Genomic DNA, 24,301 nt, shown 5'->3' with positions numbered 1-24,301 from the left:
AGCTCTTCCTCATTAGTTGAATCAGGATCATTATCACCTTGTGTTGTTGATAAAAGATAATATCATTAAAGTGCTTAGCCTACAGCTGTAAGAGCTCAATGAAAGAAGAGTTAATTCAGTGTGAACTCCGCTGTCCCAGGGGATCTGGGCAGGGGGCTCTGCAAACCCCTCAAATCACACTAGTTCAATCTGGTTCCCAGGACCCTGGCCCCCTAATGGGAAGCCCTGCCAAGGACACAGTGAAGGAGCAAAAGAGGTCATGGAACAAATGGAACAGGTGTGCCCAGAAGCCAGGAGCAGTGGGCGCTCCATCTACCTGTACTGGGGTAGGTTCCGAGCTGGCTGGGTTCCAGGAAACAGGGAGAGACAGGTAGGGCACAGCGTGGGGTAAGGAGCTACAACCTGGTTTCTTATCCCACAAGGAAACTTGGGTCCTGCCCAAGAGGTGATGCAAGGTATGATTCAGAAATTGTTCCAGTACAATCCCATGCAGAGCTCGAAAGTCAAAACGATACTGCACCTCTAAGCAGGGCAGGGCCCCCCGGGCTCGCCTCCTGGCCTTTTCTCCTGTCTTTTCAGAACTCTCCGCCCTCCACTCTCTGCCCCAGCACCCCCATCCCAGTTTCCCCTCACGCTTTCCAGCATGGCTGACTCTGTCCCCCAGCTTCTAGGACCAGGGAGGCTGGGCCATGGTAACCAAGACTCCCTTCCTTAGCAGCACCTAGAGGGGCTTCCCATGAATGCAAAACATGAAGGGTTAACCTTGGCAAGTCCACCCCAGGCCCGGGACCCCCGGCTGAGACAAAGCTGCTGACCTCTTGGCCTTTCTCTAGAGCTCCTCAGGGTCCAGACCCTGGCCAGATGGGGGGGTCTCCCAGCCTCTCATCTCCCCACAAAGGGGCTGGGACTGACCACGTGGTAGATGAATAAAAAAGGAAAAAAAGCAAGGAAAGCACTGCCCGCTCTCCCTGGGAAGTGAGTTCCTCGTGCTGGGTCTTCTCAGGGCCTGGGGGAGGCACGAAGCTGACCCCCCATTGCTCCCAGTGGGTCTCCACACCGTCTCCTGGGCCAGCCCTTGCCCCTCTCTCTCAGCCCAGGGACAAAGGAAGAGGGAGAGGAGGAAGAGAGAGAGTGTGTGTGAGAGAGAGAGAGTGACAGAGGCGGGGAAGGTGAGTCAGGTATGACCTGGATGTGCTGGAGAGGAGCCTGGGCAGGGCCCGGGGAGGAGGGGGAGAGGAGGCCTCTCTTCCCCTTGGGTGGGGGCGGGGTGGGTGGCAGAACAGGCCTGGGGGATTTGATCCCTCTGCCTTGTGCTGAGGGCAGCCCAGGGAAACTGGGAGGACCCCTCCCCTGGGGACCCAGTCCCCAGCCAGGCTGGTGTGACAGTCCCCTCCCTTCTAGGATGATTCTTTCTTGCCTCCCCACCCCAGGCCTGCTCAGCTCTCTGTAGAGTATTTTCTTTCCAACCTTCAACCCCTAAACCAAGCCCACAGATGCTGGCCCCAAGGACCCCTCTTCATGTGGTCCTTTCAGCACCGTCCACTGGCCGCTGAGCCCAGAGCTCGACAGGCTGCAGCTCACTCTCTGGTCCTACCCTCATCCCCACACCTTCCTCGTCTTCCACCACAGCTCCTTTTTCAAGTCGAGGTCCTGACTCCACCAGCTTCCAAGATCCTTGTCCCATTCAAGCTGGCCGTCTCCCCCTCCATCCTGCCCTCGTGAAGAACAAGCCCAGGTCCCCAAAGTTTCCAGAGAAGTCAGCCGTTTGTACTGAGACCCTCAACTTGTGCCCCTGGCCTGGGCAATGAGCAATCGTGGCTGAGTCCGGCGTCAAGGTCAGGAGACCAGATCCAGTGAGCCCTCTGGGGACATACTGCATGGCCTATGCAAGCCTTTCCCCTTGATGGCCTTCAATTTCCCTTTCGGTCACAGGCCTGCTTGAAGGGGATGGGGCACAGGACAACTTGTCCTGGCCTCTTTAGTGAAGCACCCAAAGGCGTCTTTGCCCTGGGCTGATGGGCTTCCCCAGAGGCAGAGGCGATTCCCATGTGACAGATGCCATCTCTGAGTTCCTGGGGCCAGGGCCTCAGGAGTCCTGGCAAAAGGGGCCCAGCAAACAATCAGTGGGGGCCTCCTCTGGTCACCTGTGTCCCTTGGGTGTACTTCTTGCATCTCCCCATGTTGTAATAACATGTCTGGGGGGAGATCTGCCCTCTGTACCATATTGTGAGCTCCCTGAAAGCAATGGCCTGTCCTGTTGGTCTCTTGTTCCCAGTGTCCAGCACAGGTTGGGGACATTTATAGACATACACACTTATGTCTATTACAGGAGGAAATGGAGACATGACATTGAGAAAGTCCTATGACCCAGGTTGGAGGGAAATGACACCCAGGTCTGGTTCTCTCCAGAGCCCCCAACAATGCTACCCCTCCCTCCTCATGGCTCCACTGCCACCTGTGATTACCCAGCTCCTCTAGGACTTCCCTAACCAGCAAATGGGTGTGCCTAATCACAGCAAGATGCTGGTCTCCGAGCGCCAAGAGAGGTTTGTCATCGGGCTCTGCAGCCACATGCTACAGAAGGCTCCAGCACTTTCCCTGCCGGCCTCAGCAGGCTCCCGTGCCGGGCACTCCTGAGAGTGGTGGCCGGCACCTGGGGCAGCTCTGTCTTGTGCACTGGCCAAGCTGGGCGTGTCTGGGCCTCCTGACCCTGTCATCGTGCCCTTCTCAGCTTCAGGGGTCCCTGTGGGAGACCTCCCTCTGGGGTCTTTGGAGCCTGGCTCTGCACAGATCTCGTGTGTCGTTTCCCCAGACCCACCATAACCTCGGCCCAGGTTTGCTGCCCCAGGTCGTGCTTGTGAGCTGTGGGCACCTGCTCCTCGGTCCTCATCTTCCCTGGGCAAACATCATGAATAACCATAGCCTGTGGCTCCATGCACCCTCCCCTCGGCCCTGGGAGCCCCGACCATCACCCCACCCTGTCTTGTGCCCACTACCTTGTCCCAGTCCACTTCTTTGAGCTTCGGCTCCATCGCAGGGTCTGTCTTCTGGGTGCTTGCAGAGGTCACAGCCCCATTCTCCATGGAACCCTGGGGAGAGAAGACACAAGGGGATTACCCACAGTAGGTGAGGGAAGAGAACCCCCAAATGCCACACGATGAGGCAGTCAGGAGTGGTGGCAGCACCATGGCAGGACAGGGTGGGCAGAAATCAAGGGCACCGAGCGCACTTGAAAAAGGGTAGACACTGATGTGGGTGGTCTTATTCTCTGCACTTTTCTTCTCCCTGAACAAGAAAATAATACCCATAAAAACAAGAGGCAAAAGATCTGGGGGAGGATAGAAGCTGGCAGAGAGACTGGAGGGAAATGAGAGCAGTGAGTGGGAATGCCCTGGCCCAGGAGATCCCTGCCAGCCTTTCCCCAGGCCCCTGACAGGTGTCAGGTAAAGAGTCACAGGGTGGCACCCAGGGGACCTGGCAGGCTCACTGGGTCGCGCCCAATGACTACATCACCTGCCTCTCTCCCTGGTAATTCTACAGAGCTCGTGAGCCACAGGCTGGGCAGCTAGGTCCACGTGCCCACAAGAAAGAAAGGCAGCAGAGCGTGAGGAAGCCGTCCCTCCAGGAACTCCCAGGTGTGGGTCAGCGGCCACAGGTGGGGCGGGACTGGCAGAGAACCCAGATGGGCTCAAGGTCAAATGGAAGGAGCAAAGAGGCAAAGGCAGAAGGAAATGGAATGTACTGGGAAAATCACATGGCTCCAGCTGGCCCTGACGTCATGTGGGGTGAGGCCGGAGAGGAGAGGGCAGGCCGGCACGTAGGTAAAATGCAGGCTTCCCTCCAGGAAGGGTGGGGAGAGCACTTACCGATGGGTGGGGGGGAGTGTCCTCTGAGTCCCTGCGACTAAAGGAAGCTGTGGTGGCCATGGAGAAGGGGCCCTTGGAACCTGGATATTGGCAAGAACCCAAGAAGAGTGTTTGAGCAGCCAGTTGGGGTTTCTGTTGCTATGATTCTTACATTTTTGCTTCCAAATGAATGAAGAGAACTTGATGGTGACAGTGACGCTGTCATTTTCTGGGAAAACCCATTTGTAACCCAAGTAAAAGCGGGCTTTCATGGTCCTGTCTTGGTCTGGGTATCTCAGTATTTTTAGTCTTTGTCACCATGCTAATACCTGAATTCTTCTAAAAAGCATCTCTGATGATCTCTTGAGGATGGAGTGGATTTTATAGTATTTCATACAAGGAAACTCCCTAAGTATCAAATACAAATGTCATATAAGAATCTTGTCCCTTCTAATTCTGTTCTACCCTTAATATACCTCCGAGCGCCTCCAATCATGGACCTATTGGTTCTCCCTCCCTCCTGGATAGTTCTTTTCTCCTGGTCACCCCAAGTCCTTTCTTAAGTAGGGTGATCTAATTCTTCTCTGCACCTCCAACCCCTCTCATTCACTACAACTCCATCCAGCTCTCTCCACAAAAGGCTTGTCTTGGGGTCCACCTATCCCAAGCAGGGAAGGGGTTATCACTCGAATTAGCATTTGATGTTTTTGTCTGCGTTACACTTTTCAGACATCCCTGAGTGGCAGACACAGATCTGTTTGGGGCACATGCATCTAAACAACCACTGGAAGCAGAAGAAATGGTCATCACTTTTCAGCACTGGGCACAGAGCACACATCTATCCAGCCTGTGCTTCTGGTCACGTAAGGCTGGGCTGTTTTCTGAGAGCTCGAGTCCTTAGGAAAGTCTCCCTTCTGCTCAGCTGGCTGCCTCAGTTTCCAGGGACCACTCCTGGCTCTTCCCCTCTAGGTCTTGTACAGGCTCTTTTTCGCCTGGCAGCTTATACATACATGAGGACCACTGCCATCTGCTTTTCCACAAGACCCCCTTAGGACATAACAGGGTCTCTAAGCATAATGATTGGTTCCTGCTCCTCTTCCAAGGTGGGTGTGATGGGACCAGGCCAGAACCCAGCAGGGCTCATGCCTCCCCCACATGGAACATCCTATTTCAGGCCACGGGAACTGAGCTTCCATTGGCACTTTGACCTCCATCTTATGTGGCTCATTCACTTAGCTAGTAGCCACCTGAAGCTTTTTTCATGGACTGCTGCTGCTGGCGTGGTGTGGAGAGCTTGTGTGGCCCAGGAGGCGAGCTGGACCTGCAGACCCACTGTGATGAAGACTGGGGTGCCCGGAGTAGTGATGGACAGGAGGGCAGAAGGCGGTGGAAACCAGAGAAACCCTAAGAACTGGGATCATCGAGGGGGGTTTGCGGGGACGGAAGCCCTGGTTCCATATCCGCCTCCTCTTCAGGGACTGGTGGTCTCAGTGAAGTATCACTATGGTCCCCTGCCTCTTCCCTTAATTCTTCCCTCCTAGAAGGATCTGATCCACACCCACTGCTGTCACCCACTCATCCACAGACATACGTGTTTGAACATCTGCAACGTGCCAATCACACATCAGCTCAGAAGACTCTGCAACGTCTCTCTAACACTGGTCCTGCTCCTTGCTCCGGGAGTACGTTTCCAACGGCTGACATTACAGGCTGACCCTCTGACCACATTCCTAAGAGGGAACACACTATCTTCCTCTGTAGGTCGGCTTATCCTTGACTTCCTTGTATTTAACGTCTTTCCCCTGTATTTCCAAGCTCTTCTCCTGTCACGCCTTGAATTAACCTAAATTTTTCCCTCTCACTGGTAGGGACAACTTGCCATTTTCTTTTTTTTTTTTCTTTGCGGTACGCGGGCCTCTCACTGTTGTGGCCTCTCCCGTTGCAGAGCACAGGCTCCGGACGCGCAGGCTCAGCGGCCATGGCTCACGGGCCCAGCCGCTCCGTGGCATGTGGGATCTTCCTGGACCGGGGCATGAACCCGTGTCCCCTGCATCGGCAGGCGGACTCTCAACCACTGCGCCACCAGGGAAGCCCGACTTGCCATTTTCTAAACATGCCTCACGTTTTTCTTCTCAAATGTCATCCTACCTAGCATGATGACAACGGTTAATATTCACGAAGGCCTACCATGTGCCCAGCCCTTTCATCTTCATAACAACCATATGAAGCAGGCATGATTATTATTCCCACTTGACGGATGAGAGGGCCAAGGCATGAAGGAGCCCCACAGCTAATGAGGGGCAGAGCTGCAGTTGGGCTCCAGAATATTCTCTTGACAACCATGTACTTCTTCCCTAACCATTCTAGCCAGAAATGAGCTCTTCATGTTCCAACTGTTAAAAAAGTCACACTTTCCATGTGTCCCACTGCCTCAGTTGGTATTTACAATTTCCTTCCTCTTATTGTGTTTGCATGCCTGGGCCATGATCTTGTTTGTCCCATGGTGGACAAACAATAGATTCTAACAGGCCAGGAAATTACTGTTTCTTCTCTTCAAGTTACCTAGGGTGGGCTCTTGAAAATATTACATCTCCACTCACACTTCTTGAGTGGATCATGTTTCAGTGTTTGCTCTTTGCCACACAGCCACGATCCCCTGACACTCCAGACCCCTGAGATGTGGCAGGAACCTCAGGGGATCCTGGCTGTGTTGCTCGGGGTGGAGCCCTGAAACTCTGCCAGGCTCATGCTCCTTGGAAATATATAAAGTATGGGGGGTGAGCACATTTGCTTGGAAGAGAGAGATTGCCCAGGACACTGAACACACCATCTTAGAATGCCATCCGGGCTGGGTGGGGTGGTGCCCAGACACAAGGGTCAAAGTCCAATAATCTGGGCCATATATTCTCAGTGCCCTTTGGCCAAGGACAGTCCACAGGATAGGCATGAACAGAACTGAAAGTACATTAGTCTGACATGAAATTACCAGCATCTTATTTTGCCAAATAAAAATATTAAAAAAGGGGCTTCCTTGGCGGCGCAGTGGTTGGGAATCTGCCTGCCAATGCAGTGGACACAGGTTTGAGCCCTGGTCTGGGGAGATCCCACGTGCCGCGGAGCAACTAAACCCGTGTGCCATAACTACCGAGCCTATGCTCTAGAGCCCGTGAGCCACAACTACTGAGCCCACGCGCCACAACTACTGAAGCCCGCGTGCCTGTGGCCCGTGCTCTGCAACTGCAATAAGAGAAGCCACCGCAATGAGAAGCCCACACACCACGATGAAAGGTGGCCCCTGCTCACCTCAACTAGAGAAAGCCCGTGCGCAGCAACAAAGACCCAACGCAGCCAAAAAAGAAGAGTAAATAAAATAAATACATGAAAAAACATATTAAAAAATATTTTAAAACTTAGCAGCAGCATTTCACATAAATGAAAGAAATAGGTAGGAAACACATGCTTGCAGAATAAAAGGCAGTTCTTCCCAAGGAAGGGCATTTGGCAAATTTACAGGGGGATAAAAAAAAGAAAGGTTCCATTTAAAAATATTTATTAATGCAGAAGAAATTACAACCTAAAATTTTGTTTTGTGAGCATTAATTGAACGTCATTGTTTCCTTGGTTCATGGTGGTCGGTGTGGGTCTCTAGTCTCTGTGTAACAGGAAGTAGGTCAAATGCTCTCTTTGTTCCAGTTCCAAGGTTTTCTTAACAAATTACTAAAAATCCAGTTTCACAGAGAGATGTTGGCTGAAAATGAAAACAGAACTTTCAAGGGTTTTTTGTTGTTGTTGTCATTCAGCTGGAAATATTCCGGGTGGAATGAGGGAAATGGAGGGAGGATCCCCGTGGCTCTCTGCCTCTTTCCTGAGAGCCAGGAGAAAGGGTAGCGGCTCCTGCCCAGCACCGGGCTCACCAGCTTGCTTCCCCAGCCCTGAGCAGTCAGGGACTCTCCCAAGACGCTGCCCTTGAGTCCTGCACCAGCACCTGTCTGAAGGCTGACACGGGCCGTGCGCTGCCATGGAGGGTGGGGGAAGGAGAGGAGGAAGGGACGGGAGAAGGCTGTTTCCTCCTGTCCTCCTGCCACCCCAGCTAATCACAACTTGAGGGTCCTGGAACCACCAGGCAGTCATGTCGTGGGTGATAGGCTTTTGGCCAATAGATGGCAGACTGACAATAGAAGCAAGGTGCTTTCTGGGTGGCCTCATCGGGGGACCACAGCCCTCCATGGCAGGAGCCCAGGTTTATTAACCACAAGATTGTACACAGCTCCAATACGGGAGGAGATTTCAAGGAGAACCAGAGCAAGCAGCATGAGGGCGCTGCCAGGAACAGAAATGCCCTCAGGTACAAGGAAGTGTCCTCTAGTGCGTCTTTTATTGACTCTTTTTCTAGGGTCTAGTTGTGAGTTTTCAAAAGGTCTCCCATTTGCACTCGGGGGCTGCTCCCATCCGAACCGGGGCAGGGGGCGGGTGCTCCAGGAACCGAGTCCTGCTGGGAGCTGCCACACCACACACACTGATCTGAGCCATGGTTTCCAGACTTCCCTGCCCCGTGTTTATTTTATGGTTGAGCTGGGCTCACCCTTGAATTCCATGGGCAAACACCATCTATGAATCAGAAGTGTGTAAAGGTCATTCCTAGGGACTAGGGTACAACTCAGACTCTAAAAGACTTTTTAAAAAAAGTTTCTTGGAAACTTCCACAATGCATTATTCAAAAGACTCTCCTGATCCTGGAAGCAAGCCTGAAAACCAAAAACCTTTAAAAACCAAAAAGCAGCGGCAAGTGAAGAATACATGGACTCTTTTCCAGGTTTTGGAAATTGTTCTGGGTCCTGCCTTCAGATTGCATTAGCTACAGACTTTGGGGAAGGGAAGTGAGTAATTCTGCAGTCAGACTCACAATGGCTTTCACAAGAAAAATCAGCCCAAGTGTTGATGGATGTGGCTTGACATGCGGCGTCCAACCCACCTGTGTCAGATGACAGCTTTCCTAGAGGGTCTACCCGAGGGTCACAAGATTGTCCCAGGGTAGCAAGAATGGAGCTGAAGACCCACCCCTTCTCTTGAGCCCCGCTGACCTTTCCATCCTGGGAAGGCAGGCAGGAGACCTGGCTAGAAGCACATTTATGGTCAGGCCCAAGGCTGTTTGGGAGAAGCTGGTGAGCCTGGCAAAGTATCGATCATTCAGGGGCTGAAAGCATCTTGCTTTCCTATGCGTTTCCCTGTGATTGCCTCCCAGGCCAGAATGCAAGCTCCATGAGGGTAGAGACCCTGCTGACTTGCTCACTGCTCTGTTCCTGGCAGCTGGCACGGGGTCAGCACCTGAATACGTGCTGAATGGTATATTTGAGTAGATGGTGGCCTGTTTAGGGTCTGGGGGCCCAGGCAGGCAGGATGCCTACTTGAGGGGAGAAGGTCAATGTGCCCTGCTAAGGAGACTAGGTAGGCAGGCACTGCCCACCCTGAGCTGGGAACCACTGGACATGCTGGGCAATATGGGGGAGGAGGTGTGGAGGGCATTTTGATCTCCTTAGATCCTCCCAGCCACAGTCCAAGGCTGCAGGGAAAGAAGCCAATGAAACAGCAGCACCAGCCCTATTTTCTCCCAGTACAGTGCCAGTTCCCGGCTGCTAATGAATCGTGATGTCCTCTCAGGTCAGCCCAAGCCACTGCTCTTGTCTCATGGAGATGGTCCTGCTGACACCACCGCCCCCTCTCCTGGGCTCCCTCGGCAGCCGCCTCCTCCCTCACACTGAGTTCGATGCCCTCGGACCCGAACTCACAGAGGACCCAGGAGTTGTCCCCTGCCCGCTTGCTGAGGTTCCAGCCAGTTCCCCCAACATGCCTGTCTCTCAGGGAGGCAGCTCTCGGGGGAAGAATCTGGGTCCGACCATCTATTCCAGACCCTGCAGATTCAGCTTTAATGAAGAGACCGGCCTCCCTCATCAGCTTGCTTTGTGACCTGAGGATCTTCCTCTTGGAACAAGAAGTGCTTCTCTCCGGCAAAGGCACCCTGAGTTCTTGCTCTGTGCTCAGAAGGTGGGCAGGTGCCTTCAATGAATGAAGCAGGCAGAGTGTGGTTCATAGTACAGACTCATTTTGTTTGCGGACTAAACACGTAGGAATATTCTTTTTTTAAAAATTTTTTTTCTTGTGATGAGAATTTGTTTAATTTTAATTTTAATTTATTTGTTTTTGGCTGTGTTGGGTCTTCGTTGCTGCGCATGGCCTTTCTCTAGTTGTGGCGAGAGGGGGCTACTCTTTGTTGTGGTGCGCGGGCTTCTCATTGCAGTGGCTTCTCTTGTTGTGGAGCACAGGCTCTAGGTGCACAGGCTTCAGGAGTTGTGGCTCGCAGGCTCAGTAGTTGTGGCTCACGGGCTTAGTTGCTCTGCGGCATGTGGGATCTTCCCGGACCAAGGATTGAACCCGTGTCCCCTGCATTGGCAGGTGGATTCTTAACCACTGCGCCACCAGGGAAGTCTCCGCGAACTTTTTTTTTTTTTTTTTTTTGGCTAAATACATAGGAATATTCTTTACTTCTATGAGGAAAGATGCTCACTCCCCTTTTTCTTAAACCACGAGGCACCAAGAAACAAAAGACAAGCAAAAACATGAGGAGCCCTTCTGCTAGAGACGGCAGTACAGAGAAAAAAAGAAACGCAACACGTGCAGTGATCTATGGTCACTGTCGTGGGGTCTTGGCATGGGGGAGGCTGTGGGGAATGGAGGGGACTGCAGCAAACTGGAGGGGGTCACACCCCGTTGAAAGGGGGCAGCCCCGACTGAGGTTCAGGTCAGGTGAGGATGGGGCCCAGTGTTGTCAGACCTTCCGACTTCTGAGAAAAACTGGAAAACTAGATTTCTCTGTGAAATCTCCAGATTTCAAATTTTGACTCATGTTTAAAACAAACACACGATGTGGGCCAAACCAACCTGCCTGAATACAAACACAGCCCTTGGCCCGCCAGTTGGAAAAGCCTGGGTGAGCTGCAGCCCTCCTGCCCCCGGGACAGCCTCAGAGAAGGATGGGCGTGGACAGGCAAGAGCAAGCGTTTTGTCCTCCTGTTCCCACAACAGGGAATGCACGGGGAGCCCACGTGCACCCACCCAGCTGTACCAATGCCCTGAGTGGGCTGGGGACAGGCGGGCAGCACTGGGAGGACCAGAGCCCCAGCAAGGCTCAACGAAGGGCAACCTGGGGGCTTCCCTGGTGGTGCAGTGGTTGAGAGTCCGCCTGCTGATGCAGCAGACATGGGTTCGTGCCCCGGTTGGGGAGGAACCCACATGCCGGGCGGGGAGCGGCTGGGCTCATGAGCCATGGTCGCTGAGCCTGCGCGTCCGGAGCCTGTGCTCCACAACGGAAGAGGCCACAACAGTGAGAGGCCCGCGTACCGCAAAAAAAAAAAAAAAAAAAAAAGGCAGCCCGGGCCTCTTTCTCCCTCCAGGCTAGCCGAGAGGAGGCAGGGTGTCAGGGAGCAGAAGTGGGTGGTGGATGCGGATTTTTACAGGCGCTCTTCCACCTCATGGTGTCTGGAAAGGAGACAAATCCGTGAGGGTGAGGGAATCGCAGCAGAGACGCAGCTGTGCACCAAGGATGTTCCCTCCAGGGAGGGTTGACTTGATCCTCCGCATGCCCACCCCACCTCTAAATTCCTATGTTGATGTCCTAACCCCAAGTCCATCAGAACGTGACCTTATTTGGAACTAAGGTCACTGCAGGTGTGATTTGTTAAAGTGAAGTGATTAGGGTGGGCCCTAATCCAATGTGGCTGGTGCCCCTATAAAGAGGTGAAATTTGGAAACAGACACACACACTGAGAACACCATGTGAAGAGGGAGGCAGAGATCAGGGTGAAGCATCTGCAAGTGCCAAACCGCCAAAGATTGCCAACAAAGTACCAGGAGCTAGGGAGAGGCCTGGGACAGAGTTTCTCCCACAGCCCTCGCTAGGAACCAAGCCTGCCACACCTTGGTCTCAGATTGCTAGCCTTCAGAACTGTGACACATAAATTTCTGTTGCCTAAGCCACCCAGGCTGTGGGACTTGGTTAGAATCCAAGCTGAACCAGTTTCCCCTGGGTTTGCCTCAGGGCCACAGAAGGAGAAGGAATCCAACCAGGAATGAGAACAAATGATAGAGGCGTCCAAGGAGATGTGGAGATAAGATCTGAGGAGGCGGCAGAAACCAGGGACTTGCAATCAGCACAGCCTTCCTGCCAGGCCCTCGGTGGCAGCCCACACAGACGGCGCTGGGAGGGGTAGGCATTCGAGTACAGCAAGTCCCCTACATACGAACCTTCAAGTTCTGAACTTTCAAAGATTTGAACGTGTGTTCCGTCAACGTCAGGCATGAGTGAAACTGCAGCCTGCCCTCCATCTCCTGTTGCTGGCGATCCTTCAGCTCTACCATCTCCCACCTCCTCTCCCTCCTCCAGTCAGTAACTCTTCTTGCCTGTTCCCTCGATGCCAGCCCCTGTATGCCAGCTGTTGTGCTGCACTACTGTACTTTTCAAGGTACTGCACTGTAAGATTTAAAATGTTGTCTTTATTTTTTGTGTTTGTTTTTTATGTATTATCTGTGTGTAAAGTATTTTAAACCTATTACATGGGCTTCCTGGTGGCGCAGTGGTTGAGAGTTCGCCTGCCGATGCAGGAGACACGGGTTCGTGCCCCGGTCTGGGAAGATCCCACATGCTGCGGAGCGGCTGGGCCCGTGAGCCATGGCCGCTGGGCCTGCGCGTCTGGAGCCTGTGCTCTGCAGCAGGAGAGGCCACAACAGTGAGAGGCCCGCGTACCACACACACACACACACACAAAAAAAAAACCTATTACAGTAAATACTATATAGCCAATTGTGTTAGTTGGGTACCTACTTAACTTTGTTGGACTCATGAACAAATTGGACTTACGAACGTGCACTTGGAACAGAACTCGTTCGTAGGTAGGGGACTTACTATACTTCCCTCCCCAGCCCACCGTTCCCTGTCTAGCAGCCAGGGGTGGCCTTGCTCCCCTTCTTCAGGGCCTGGGAAGTCACTCCCCAGCACCTGGAAGCACTGTGTTGGGGAGGCAGGCTGAACTGGGGTTGGGGGAGGTCTGGTGCACCGCGACCCCCTTTAGCACAAACCTTGGCCTACTTGGCGATCCCCACCCCCCACCCAGCCACAAGGCTTCGGGGACAGCTACGCCACCTCCACGGTGAGTGCCATTACCACCTGCATGTGTGGCCAACATCTCATCGGGATCAACACAATTCTCCCTGAGGACGCGTTCCCTGGATGAGGGAAACGGAGGCACAGAGGGACCAAGTCACTGATTCAAGGACTCGCAAACAGTTGCTGGGAGAGCCAGCCAGGAATCCACTTCCAGGGCTGTCCCTGCCAAGGTCCTTCCCACGTCCCCTTCTATCCCCTCCGGGAGGACTCACCGGGATGCTCCAAGCCCCTGCCCTGAGCCCCCAAGCCCCTCTCTAGTGCCCCAGACCGTCCCCAGAGAGGGTGTGCTTGGATGGTGCATGAGGGGGAGAGAAAAGAGAACAACAAAAAGCCTGCCCTCTGCACAGCAAACAAACAAGCCGACCGCAGAGGCGGTGAAAGGAGGCTGTGTGCAGCGGGGCGGGGGCTGCAGGAGGCGGGGGAGCCGGCATAAAGGAATGTTGTTTGGGAAAGCGGGGCTGGGCACCGAGGGACAGACAGATGGCCTTTTATCCCATGGCCTGGGTTCGGCCTGAAAACCCTTCTTCTGAAATGAGAGGGTGCCCCAGGCCCTGTGTCCAGCTGCCCCCCCCCACGGAGGCCCAGAGGCCCACGTGTCTCAGGATACCTGGGTCGCACGTGGCCCAGGCAGGCCCCGGAAGGAGAAGGACCGTAACTGCACCAAGAGGCTTCCTTGGGGAGAAGCCAGTGTTAACAAGCCCACCCCCGGGCCCCCCAGGGAGCAGCCTCCCTGGAGCTGGTTGTTTTCTGCAGCCAGAAACATGGGGTGAAAATGAAGGTGGCAGGACCTGCTTGCTTCCGTCTCCAATAAGCTGCTGTATGATGAGGTCCAAATCAGAAGCCAGGCCCAGCCAGGTCCTGTGGCCTATCCAAGCCTTAAAACATTTAAAATAAACCCCTGACGTGCACAAAACCCAAACCAAAACAAAATCAATGCCTGGCAAATGACAAGCCACAGAACTCCCAAAGCACACCCACGTCCCACTCACCCAGTCACTGCAAGGCAGCTAGCTCTGCCAGACACTCTCCCTGTATTCATGGTAGGAAGATGAAAGGAAAAGAGAAAATGAGTAGGAATAGGAAACTTGTACCTGAGGTGTGCCCCACACCTCTCTCTCAGAAGACGTGGAGATGTGGACAAGACATTCCCAGCCTCCTGGCTCCTTGACGTCAGTTTGCTGTGGACACAGCATTGCTCTTACTCATGAAATGAGCCCCCTTGGATGACATCACCAGCAACCTTGTCACCAGAAGCAGGAGCCAGCATAGGTGGGCATTCCAAGACATCAGAAAAGGGGGCCAGTGGATTGAAAATAGTAAATTACCACTCAAAACTCGCCATAGCACCCCACAAGTTTTCAGGCTACCAACTTGATTCTCTACCAAATTCTGCCATGGACCATCTGTATCCAGGCAGATCCCTTCTGCTCTAGCCTCTAAAATTAGATGAGGGCACCATTTCTAGGAAGTCACCAAGAGTCAAGTGGACACAGTTTTTTCCCAATGAAAGCCAAACACAGGGATTTGGAACAGCCCGAGGGGAAAACTCCATCTGGGAGCCTGGGATGGGGAGGTTGACCTGGGCATGGTCAGGCGGGGACCAGGGGAGCTCTCTGAGGCTCACCTCCTTGGTCCTGCCTTACAAAACCCTGCCTCGCCTGCAGTGGTAGGATGGGTGGGACCAGAGCTTCAACTCCGATGAGCAGCATCAGCAACTGCAGGAAATGAGCTCCTCAAGGTTTAGCCTTTTGCAGATTCCATGGGACATTTCTAGACTGTGCTCTCTCAAGTCTTAGACCTCAAGGCTCCTCAGGTGGGCTTATGGAATATGCTATCCACAGGGAAGACACACTTAAGCCATCTAAAATATATTATCTCCTCACTGACCCAACTTCTATAAAAAAAACCAATTTCAGATGTAACACTCCGTCTGTAAGGATTAATCTCAAAATACTATTTTGCTGTTTTATTAAAGGAAAAACAAGACCATTGATTTACAAATAACCTCATATATCACTATTCCAGAGACAAGATTCCTAAATGTGCCTTTTGTAAGCTAATAATTTAAGAAAGAAAAATACTGTTGTTCCCTTTGTTTACAAAATGGCAAATGATTATATTGCCAGAAACAATAAGTCACTGAACTGTTTTGTAAACAAAACAATAAAGATAACAACAAAAAACAACCTGTCTTATACCCACTACTTCTTTTTACTTATTCGAGCAATTTCCCCCTCTCCCTGCTCAGGCATGGAATCTTCTCCCATTTGTAGCTGAGGATGTTGATGTTCAAGAGGCTGACTGGCTTACCTCCAGTGACACAGTTAGTTCAAGAACATAAGACTGCTGAACTCTAAACCTGTCTTCTTTTCCACCCTCATTTATCGTGACAACTTCCAAATCCACTGCACATTTCTCAAACTAGCCAAGTCTACACAGTGAGCCCTAGAACTGGTACCTCCTCATGAGTAATAGCCTACACGCCACGTTTTATGCTCATGTGTTTATACTCATCACTCTAATGAGGCTCAGCCCCAGGGGATGATGTCCTTGATCAGCCTCAAGGCAACTTGTCCTTTTGGGTGGCCAGTGCCTCTCTGACATGGCCACACGTCAGGGACATCACTGAATACACGATATGGTGTGATCATGTAGAGAGCGAGCAAGAAGGAGCCATTTGAGAAGGATGCAGGCACACCAGCTTTCTGGCCCCAAATCACCAGATTAGGATGCCACTATCCTAGAGAGAAATGCCTTGTGACTCTGGGCCACAGCTCAGACCAACGCTTTTTGGACCAAGAGAACTTTCTGCAGTGATGGAAATGTTCTAGAGCTGTCCTGTCCAATATAGTAGTCACTAGCCACATATGTCTACTGAGCACTTGAAATGTAGCTAGTGGGACTGAGGAACTGAATTTTTATTTATTTAATTTAAAATTAAATTGCCACATGTGCCTAGTGGCTACCATATTGGACACCAGAGTTCTGGACTCATATATTCAACTACTATTTGAAATCTCTACCTGGGTGTTTCCTGGGCATCTCAAACCTAATAGGGTCCTACTGAACTTTAATTGCCCCATCCCAAACCATGGACCTCCATCCCAGTATTCATCATTCCACAAATCAAACCACCTAATTGCTCAGGTCAAAACCTTGATGTCACTTTCAACTCCTCTCTTCCCTCACTCCCAATGTTTAATCCCTCAGCAAGACATTTCCAATTTCTATCTACTTCTTTCTGTCCCAATGGCCTCCCAGTCTAGGCCACCTCTTTTTGTCATCTGGACAACAGTGATGGCCTCTTAGCTCTCTTCCTGTTTCCACTCTTTTAAAATTAATTAATTAATTAGTTAGTTAGTTAATTAATTAATTTTTGGCTGTGTTGGGTCTTTGTTGCTGCACGTGGGCTCTCCCTAGCTGCGGCGAGTGGGGGCTACTCTCCATTGTGGTGTGTGGGCCTCTCATCGCGGTGGCCTCTGTTGTTGCAGAGCACAGGCTCTAGGTGTGCGGGCCTCAGCAGTTGTGGCATGCGGCCTCAGTAGTTGTGGCACGCAGGCTTAGTAGTTGTGGCGCATGGGCTTAGTTGCTCCGTGGCATGTGAGATCTTCCTGGACCAGGGCTTGAACCCGTGTCCCCTGCCTTGGCAGGCAGATTCTTAACCACTGTGTCACCAGGGAAGCTCCCTGTTTCCACTCTTGACTCCCTTCAAGCTACCATCCACATGGCAGCCAGAATGATCTAATAAACTATAGACCAACTTTGTCAGTGTCTGCCTCAAGTCCTCCAGCCCTTGTTCTCAGAGTAAAATCTAAGCCCCCTACAATGACCTGTGAGCCCCGCTGAGGCAGGGTTCCTGCTTACTCCCCACTTCAGCCCACACCACACCCCCCGTCGCCCACAACACTCCAGCAACAGCAGAGCCGCCTTTTGGGTGCCTGATGTCACCAATCCTGCCAGACCCCAGGACCTTAGTGCTTGCTGTTCCTCTGCCTAGAATGCTTTTTCACCCAGTTCTTATGACAGCTCCTTTTCATCCATCATATATCAGTTCCCCAGAGAAGCCTTCCCTGACCATCCCCATCAGAAGCTGCAGCTGTCACTCTGTCACAGACCCCTGATCTAAAATATATTTTCTGTCTGTCTGTCTATCTAAAATATATTCTGTTACAGCTCTTGCCACCACCTGTAATTGTCCTATCTGTCTCCCTCTGTCTCCTGGTAGGTAGCCCCCATGAGGGCAGCGACCAGGTGTCTTTTTATCTCCAGTATCGAGCTTGGTCTGGGCATAATGAGACTATATCCACTATGTTTGCAGGTGAATAGAGGAAGGAACGGTGGGGAGAAAGAGGCAGCCCTGCAAGCCCCTGGGACCACTGGGGCGGTCGCCAGCCTCTGTTTCAGAGACCAACTGTCCCCGATCAGGGCGCGTGTCCCCAGTCCAACATCGTACTTGTCCAGGTGAAGACACAAGGAGGACAGCAGGTTGGTGCAGACCCCACATGCCCTAGCTGGGGGGAGGGGTAACTCTGGGAGACTGAATGTCACCACTCTCCAGCTCCTCCAGGGGGTAAGTGGCCTCACCCAAGAGAGTCTGAGCACACAGCAACTCAGATCCTAAAAGCATCCATCCCTCACCACCTAACAGGGATCTGCCTTTTCTTAGCAGAAGCTGGGGCTAAAGGGGCTCGTAATCATCTATCTCAGTTTAATCTACATGCTCTGTCTTACAGGGCTCACATGATGTCATTGAAGCCACAGAAAATCCTGTAGTGATGCAATGAATAAGGAAATCAAGGCCAAGAGAGGTTTAGTGACTCATGCGATGTCACATAGCTGGTAAGACTCAGAGCTAGACCCAGAGCTGCAGATCCCCGGCTCCTCCTTTCTCCTGGAGGGGAATAGGATGGGCTGCTAATTCAGCGCCCACCACACAACTGCTCCACACTAAGCTCCACTCTGGGAGCCTGGGGACGCTGATTCTTCAGTAATTCCAAGAGATCTACCTACTGAGCCACTTTCAGTGACTCCAGCTTTTCCATCTCCATTTTCCCTCTGCCCTTAGCCTTCTAGGACAGTGGGTTGCAAACTTTATGTTGCTTCTAAGGCACACAGAGAGCTTGTTAAAAGTACAGATTTCTGGGGTCTTGCCTTCAGAGATTCTGATTTTGTAGATTTGGGGAATGACCCAAGAATATGAAATATACACACACACACACACACACACACACACACGTGTGTGTGTGTGTGTGTGTGTGTGTGTATGTATATATATATATATATATATCCTTATGGCAATTAATTCTCTAATTTAGTTTTATGTTTATTTTTTCACCCCCAGTGAAACAGCAAACTTTTCACACAAGTCTTAAAATATTAGAATCTCTGTTGCTACTAGAGCCATTTTTCTGAAATATAACACAGTTCTCCAGTGCCTACCACATTCACTTCCTTCTAGGTTATTTGAGCAGCAGAAGTTGTTTAACGATATCTGTATTGGGAGGAATAGTATCTCTCTGCACCCCACCCCTGCCAGATTCATGTCCACCCAGAACCTTGTGAATGTGACATAGTGTCTTTGCACTGATCATGTTACCATGAGGTCATACTGAGTTAGGGTGGGCTCTGAATCCAATACGACTGCTGTCCTAGTAAGAAGAGGGGAAATTTGGAGACACAGATGCAGACACACAGGGAAGAATGGTTTTGTGCAGATGGTTGCAGAGACTGGAGTGATGTATCCACAAGCCAAGGAACACCAAGCATTGCCGGCCCCACCAGAAGCTAGGAAGGAGGCAAGGAACAGATTTTCCCTTAGAGCCTCCAGAAGGAACCAACTTTGCCAACTCCTTGATTTCAGACTTCTAGCATCTAGAATGGTGAGAATAAGTTCCTGTTGTTTTAAGTACCCACTTTGTGGTATTTTGTTATAGCTGCTCTAGGAAACTAATACAATGTCAGTAGAAATGTGATGCCTTGTTACACGTAACCATTCATGTGCTGTTACCTTGTTTTATTTTCCCACTCATCCTTTAAGAACATATTTGGGAGTGATGTCCATGATGTAACTACCCAGTATTTTTCCAACTTTTTATTATGAAACAATTTAAACATGCAGCCAAGGTGAAAGAATCTCACTGTGAATACCTGTATCCCTACTACCTAGATTCTACCATTCACATTCTACTCTTTCTTTTTCAAAGCACTTTTGGTACATACCTTAATTAAAAAATACGTTATTGCTAAAAAATGCTAACCATCACCTGAGCCTTCAGTGGGTTATTACCTTTTTGCTGTAAGAGGGTTTGAAATATCGTAAGAATTACCAGAATGTGACACAGAGACACAAAGTGAGCAAATTCTGTTGGAAAAACGGCACCAATAGACTTGCTTGACACAGGGTTGCCACAAACCTTCAATTAACAACAAAAAAAATGCAGTACCTGCGGAGTGCAACAAAGTGAAGTGCAATAAAACAAGGTCTGCCCGTATGTACTGTGTGATTCCACTTCTGTAGTATTCTGTCTATGTCTGAAAGAGGAAGAAGATCAGAGGACAAAGAAGTGCCTCACAGTATGCGGACAGTCCTGCGTAAAAGGTTGATACTTGCGCCTCCTCACCAGCTAGTCTCACTGCCCTCCCCCCAAGGCTCTTGGAAACCCAGTCGCTACATCACAGTATGCTCCTATTACCCAAACACCACCACACTGGGACCTCCCTGCTTCCCAGAGCCTTTCTCCAAAGCCATCTCCTCACCACAAAATCCAAACCAGCATTCCCTCAGTGTGCTCCAATTCTGCCCAGTTCTAGCCGGAAGAAAACTGAATTTACGTGATTGACATTAAGATCTGAATGACCAGAGACAACCCTTTTAACCTGCCAGAGTTTTCATGCTTTTAATTGAGCTAAGATTGCTAATCTCTAGTTGATAGACCTTCAGACAATACTACTCAACAGTAAAATGATTTTTTTTTTTTAAAAAAGCAATTTTTTTTTTTTTTTTTTTTTTTTGTGGTATGCGGGCCTCTCACTGTTGGGGCCTCTCCCATTGCGGAGCACAGGCTCCGGATGCGCAGGCTCAGCGGCCATGGCTCACGGGCCCAGTCGCTCCGCGGCACGTGGGATCTTCCCTGACCGGGGCACGAACCCGTGTCCCTTGCATCAGCAGGTGGACTCTGAACCACTGCGCCACCAGGGAAGCCCAAAAAAGCAATTTTTAAAGGCTGGTGTATACCAACATCTAACGTTTGCAATCATGAGGTCATATCTTTAGAAGCAATTACTAAATATGTGTTAAATTTATTTGCCTTCTTTAAAAAAATTGGGTATAAACTTCATATAGTAAAAAATGACCAAGCTTAAGTGTATTGTTTGATATGTTTTGACAGTTATATGCCTCCTTGCAGCCAATGCCCACATCAAGATGTAGAACATTTCCACCGTCCCAGAAAGTCCCAGGAATCTATTTTTAGTAAGGCCTCATTTGATTTTGATGAAAGGAAGGTAGTGGGGGATAAGTATTCAGTTCCCTTGACCAGCGGGACAAGAAGTTTTAGATTTACAGGGCTTTACAAGAGAGGTGCCAGTTCCCCTGATAGGGCTCCTTCCCGGCTCTCCTAGCCTCCCCTGTTCATACACACATAGAACTTGACCTGTAGGCCCCTCCTCCAACTACAAGCTGTGGACACAAAGCAGGAAAGGCACACAGGACCCGCCCCCATGCTGAGTTCCAGCGGCAAGGCTGCCTCCAGACATTCCCTCCACACCCCTCCTCATCCTTGCATTCCCTGCTGAAATCACTACCATTCCACAACCACTGCACACCCACTGTGCAACCCCCCTTCCCATGGGCTTTCGGACTGCGGCTGCAGCCTGTCTGAGCTTCCCTGAGCCACTTCCTCCCTGCTCCAGCCACACGACATCAGTCAGGGCATGCTGGGCAGCCACAGCCCCTGAAAGTCAGACTTGACTGTATTTCCCCAAGGCTGGCAACATGGTCCAGAATTGATGCTCAGCTCTTGTCCTGCCCTTTGCTTTCTTTAGTGGAGCAGGTGGGAGCAGGATGGAATGGAACAGAAGGAGGAAAGGGGGAAAAAAAACCCGAATGGCTAAAACCTAATAAGAAAATGAGTGATTTCATTAGTATAGCATAGAGTCCAAGAATAGACCAAAATATATCTGTGAATGTTTGATGTGTGATAAAGGTTTTTGTTTTTGTTTTAAATCAGTGAGAAAAGATAGCTTATTCCATAAATCTACTGGGATAACCAGTTGGTCACTTGGAAAAATATAAACCTAAAATAATCTCTATTTTGTTCTTTACACCAAAAAAAAAAATCCAGGTAGATAAAACATTTAAGCAAAAACAAACAAACAACAACAGAATCATTAAGGATAAAAACTATGAGAAGGATACAAAGTATTTTTTGCTTGCTTTTATATATAAAATCATAAAATAGAGGTGGTCTTTCTAAGAATGATAAGATGACAACTTTTACTACATGGAAAACTGAAAGGTTTAAATGGAGAAAAGAAAAAAATTAAACAAGCCAAAAGACAAATGAGAGCTGGAAGACAAGTAGTATTATGTATGATGGAAAATAGGCTAATATTCTTTATATATAAAGAGTGATATAAATCAATAAGAAAAAGATCAACTATCCAGTACAGATGGACAAAGGACCTGAACATGCAGTTTACCAAGAAGGTGCAAATAATTTAGAAATGTATAAAAAGACACTCACTCTCTCATAATTCATATAAATGAAAATTTGAACAGGGAGCAATTTTTTATACCCATTGGCAAAGATTAAAAATACTGGTAGTACACAGCATTGGTGAGGGCGTGAAGGAACAGGCATTCTTGTATGCTTTTGGAGGGGGTTTTAATTGGTACAACCTTTTTAGAGGGCAGTTTGGCAAAATCCATCAAAATACAAAATGGATATCATTTTGATCTAGAAATTTCACGTCTAGGACTCTACATTACAAATTTATTTGCATATGTGTGCAAAATGATTATGTAAGTATGCTTCTTGTAGCATTGATATAATAGGGAAAAACATCAATAGGGATGGCTATCAGAAAGAATGTTGACAACCTAGAAGAAATGGACAAACTTCTAGAAACACACAGCCCACCAAAATTGAATCAAGAGGAAATAGATAATTTGAAGAGACCAATCACTAGATGTGAAATAGAATCTGTAATAAAAAAAAAACTCCCTACAAAAAAAGTCCAGGACCAGATAGCTTCACAGGAGAATTCTACCAAACAAACAAAGAACTTATACTGATTCTTCTCAAACTCTTCCAAAAGATTGAAGAGGAGAGAACACTCCCAAAGACAGTCTCTTAAGCCACCATCACACTGATACCAAAACCAGAAAAGATATCACCAAAAAAGAAAATTACAGACCAATATCTTTGGTAAATATAGATGCAAAAATTCTCAGCAAAATATTAGCAAACCGAATCCAACAACACATAAAAAAGATCGTACACCACGACCAAGTGGGATTCATCCCAAGTTCACAAGGATGGTTCAACACATGCAAATCAATCAATGTAATACACCACATAAACAAAAGAAAAGTCAAAAACCACATGACCATCTCAATAGATGCAGAGAAAGCATTTGACAAAATTCAACATCCATTCATGATAAAAACTCCCACCAAAGTGAGTATAGAGGAAATATAGCTCAACATAATAAAAGCCATTTATGACAAACCGACAGCCAATATAATACTCAAAAGTGAAAAGCTGAAAACCTTCCCACTAAAATCTGGAACAAGACAAGGATGCCCACTCTTACCACTTCTATTTAACATAGTATTGGAAGTCCCAACCACAGCAATCAGAGAAGAAAAATAAATAAAAGGTATCCAAATTGGAAGGGAAGAGGTAAAACTGTCATTATATGCAGATGACATGATACTATATGTAGAAAACCCTAAGCACTCCACACAAAAACTACTAGATCTAATAAATGAATTTAGCAAAGTAGCAGGAAACAAGATTAATATTCAGAAATCAGTTGCATTTTTCTACATTAACAATGAAATATCAGAAAGGGAATGTAAAAAAACAATAACTTTTAAAATCACCCCATCCCCAAAAAATACCTAGGAATAAACCTGACCCAGGAGGTGAAAGACTTATATGCTGAGAACTAAAACATTAATAAAGGAAATCAAGGGACTTCCCTGGTGGTGCAGTGGTTAAGAATCTGCCTGCCAGTGCTGGGGACATGGGTTCATTCCTGGTCCAGGAAGATCCCACATGCCACGGAGCAAATAAGCCCGCGTGCCACAATTACTGAGCCTGCGCTCTAGAGCCAGTGAGCCACAACTACTGAGCCCGTGCACCTAGAGCCCGTACTCCACCACGAGAGAAGCCACTGCAATGAGAAGCCCGCGCACCTCAACGAAGAGTAGCCCCCACTCAACGCAACTAGAGAAAGCCTGAGCGCAGCAGTGAAGACCCAACTGGAACGTAAATAAATAAATAAAATAAAGGAAATCAAAGAGGACTCAAAGAAGTGGAAAGATATCCCATGCTCTTGGACTGGAAGAAAGAATGAAGAAAACTTTTATTGCTGATGTGGAAGGAAGTACAAAACATGTCACTAGGTGAAAAAAGCCGCAAGTTGCCAAGCAGCCTGTACCATACAACTCCTTTATGTGGGAAATAGAATAATATATGTGTTTCTCTGAGGCCACATAAGAAATTGTTGGTAGTGTTTACACAGGGACTAGGTTGGGAGGGGCACTCAATATTTTTTTTTGCACATTACTTTTTTTTTTTTTTTTTTTTGCGGTACACGGGCCTCTCACTGCTGTGGCTCCGGACGTGCAGGCTCAGCGGCCATGGCTCACGGGCCCAGCCGCTCTGCAGCATGTGGGATCTTCCCGGACCAGGGCATGAACCCATGTCCCCTGCATCGGCAGGCGGACTCTCAACCACTGCGCCACCAGGGAAGCCCTGCACATTACTTTTAATGATTTAAATGTTTGTATGAACTATGTTCATGGGTAATTATCACAATAGAGAAAAGGAGGGACAAAGTGATGGCTGGGGTTACTACCATCTGACAGTATACAATATAACAAAATGCAAACTGACTGCAGAGTGAAAATTCAAAATCAATGCAAAAACTTAGAAAATTTCATGAAGTCAATGAAAGTGAGAGAAAACTGTTTTAGTTACAGTTCCACTGCCAAATAAGGATCTGGCAA

General features: G+C 49.4%; 1 protein-coding gene across 1 annotated transcript in view; it reads right to left on the bottom strand.

Annotated features, from left to right (window-relative positions):
• The window catches only part of FA2H (fatty acid 2-hydroxylase), a 55,184-nt gene that overhangs the window by 21,058 nt on the left and 9,825 nt on the right, over positions 1-24,301 (bottom strand). Inside the window, exon 2 of the mRNA XM_081217250.1 lies at positions 2,997-3,089. Within this exon, the coding sequence (XP_081073376.1) occupies positions 2,997-3,089 (93 nt within the window). The remainder of the gene's footprint in view (positions 1-2,996; positions 3,090-24,301) is intronic.

This window comes from Mesoplodon bidens, assembly GCF_964165515.1.
Source record: "Mesoplodon bidens genome assembly, chromosome: 18".
In the NCBI taxonomy this organism is placed as follows: Eukaryota; Metazoa; Chordata; class Mammalia; order Artiodactyla; family Ziphiidae; genus Mesoplodon; species Mesoplodon bidens.
This window is presented reverse-complemented; position numbering and strand designations above follow the sequence as displayed.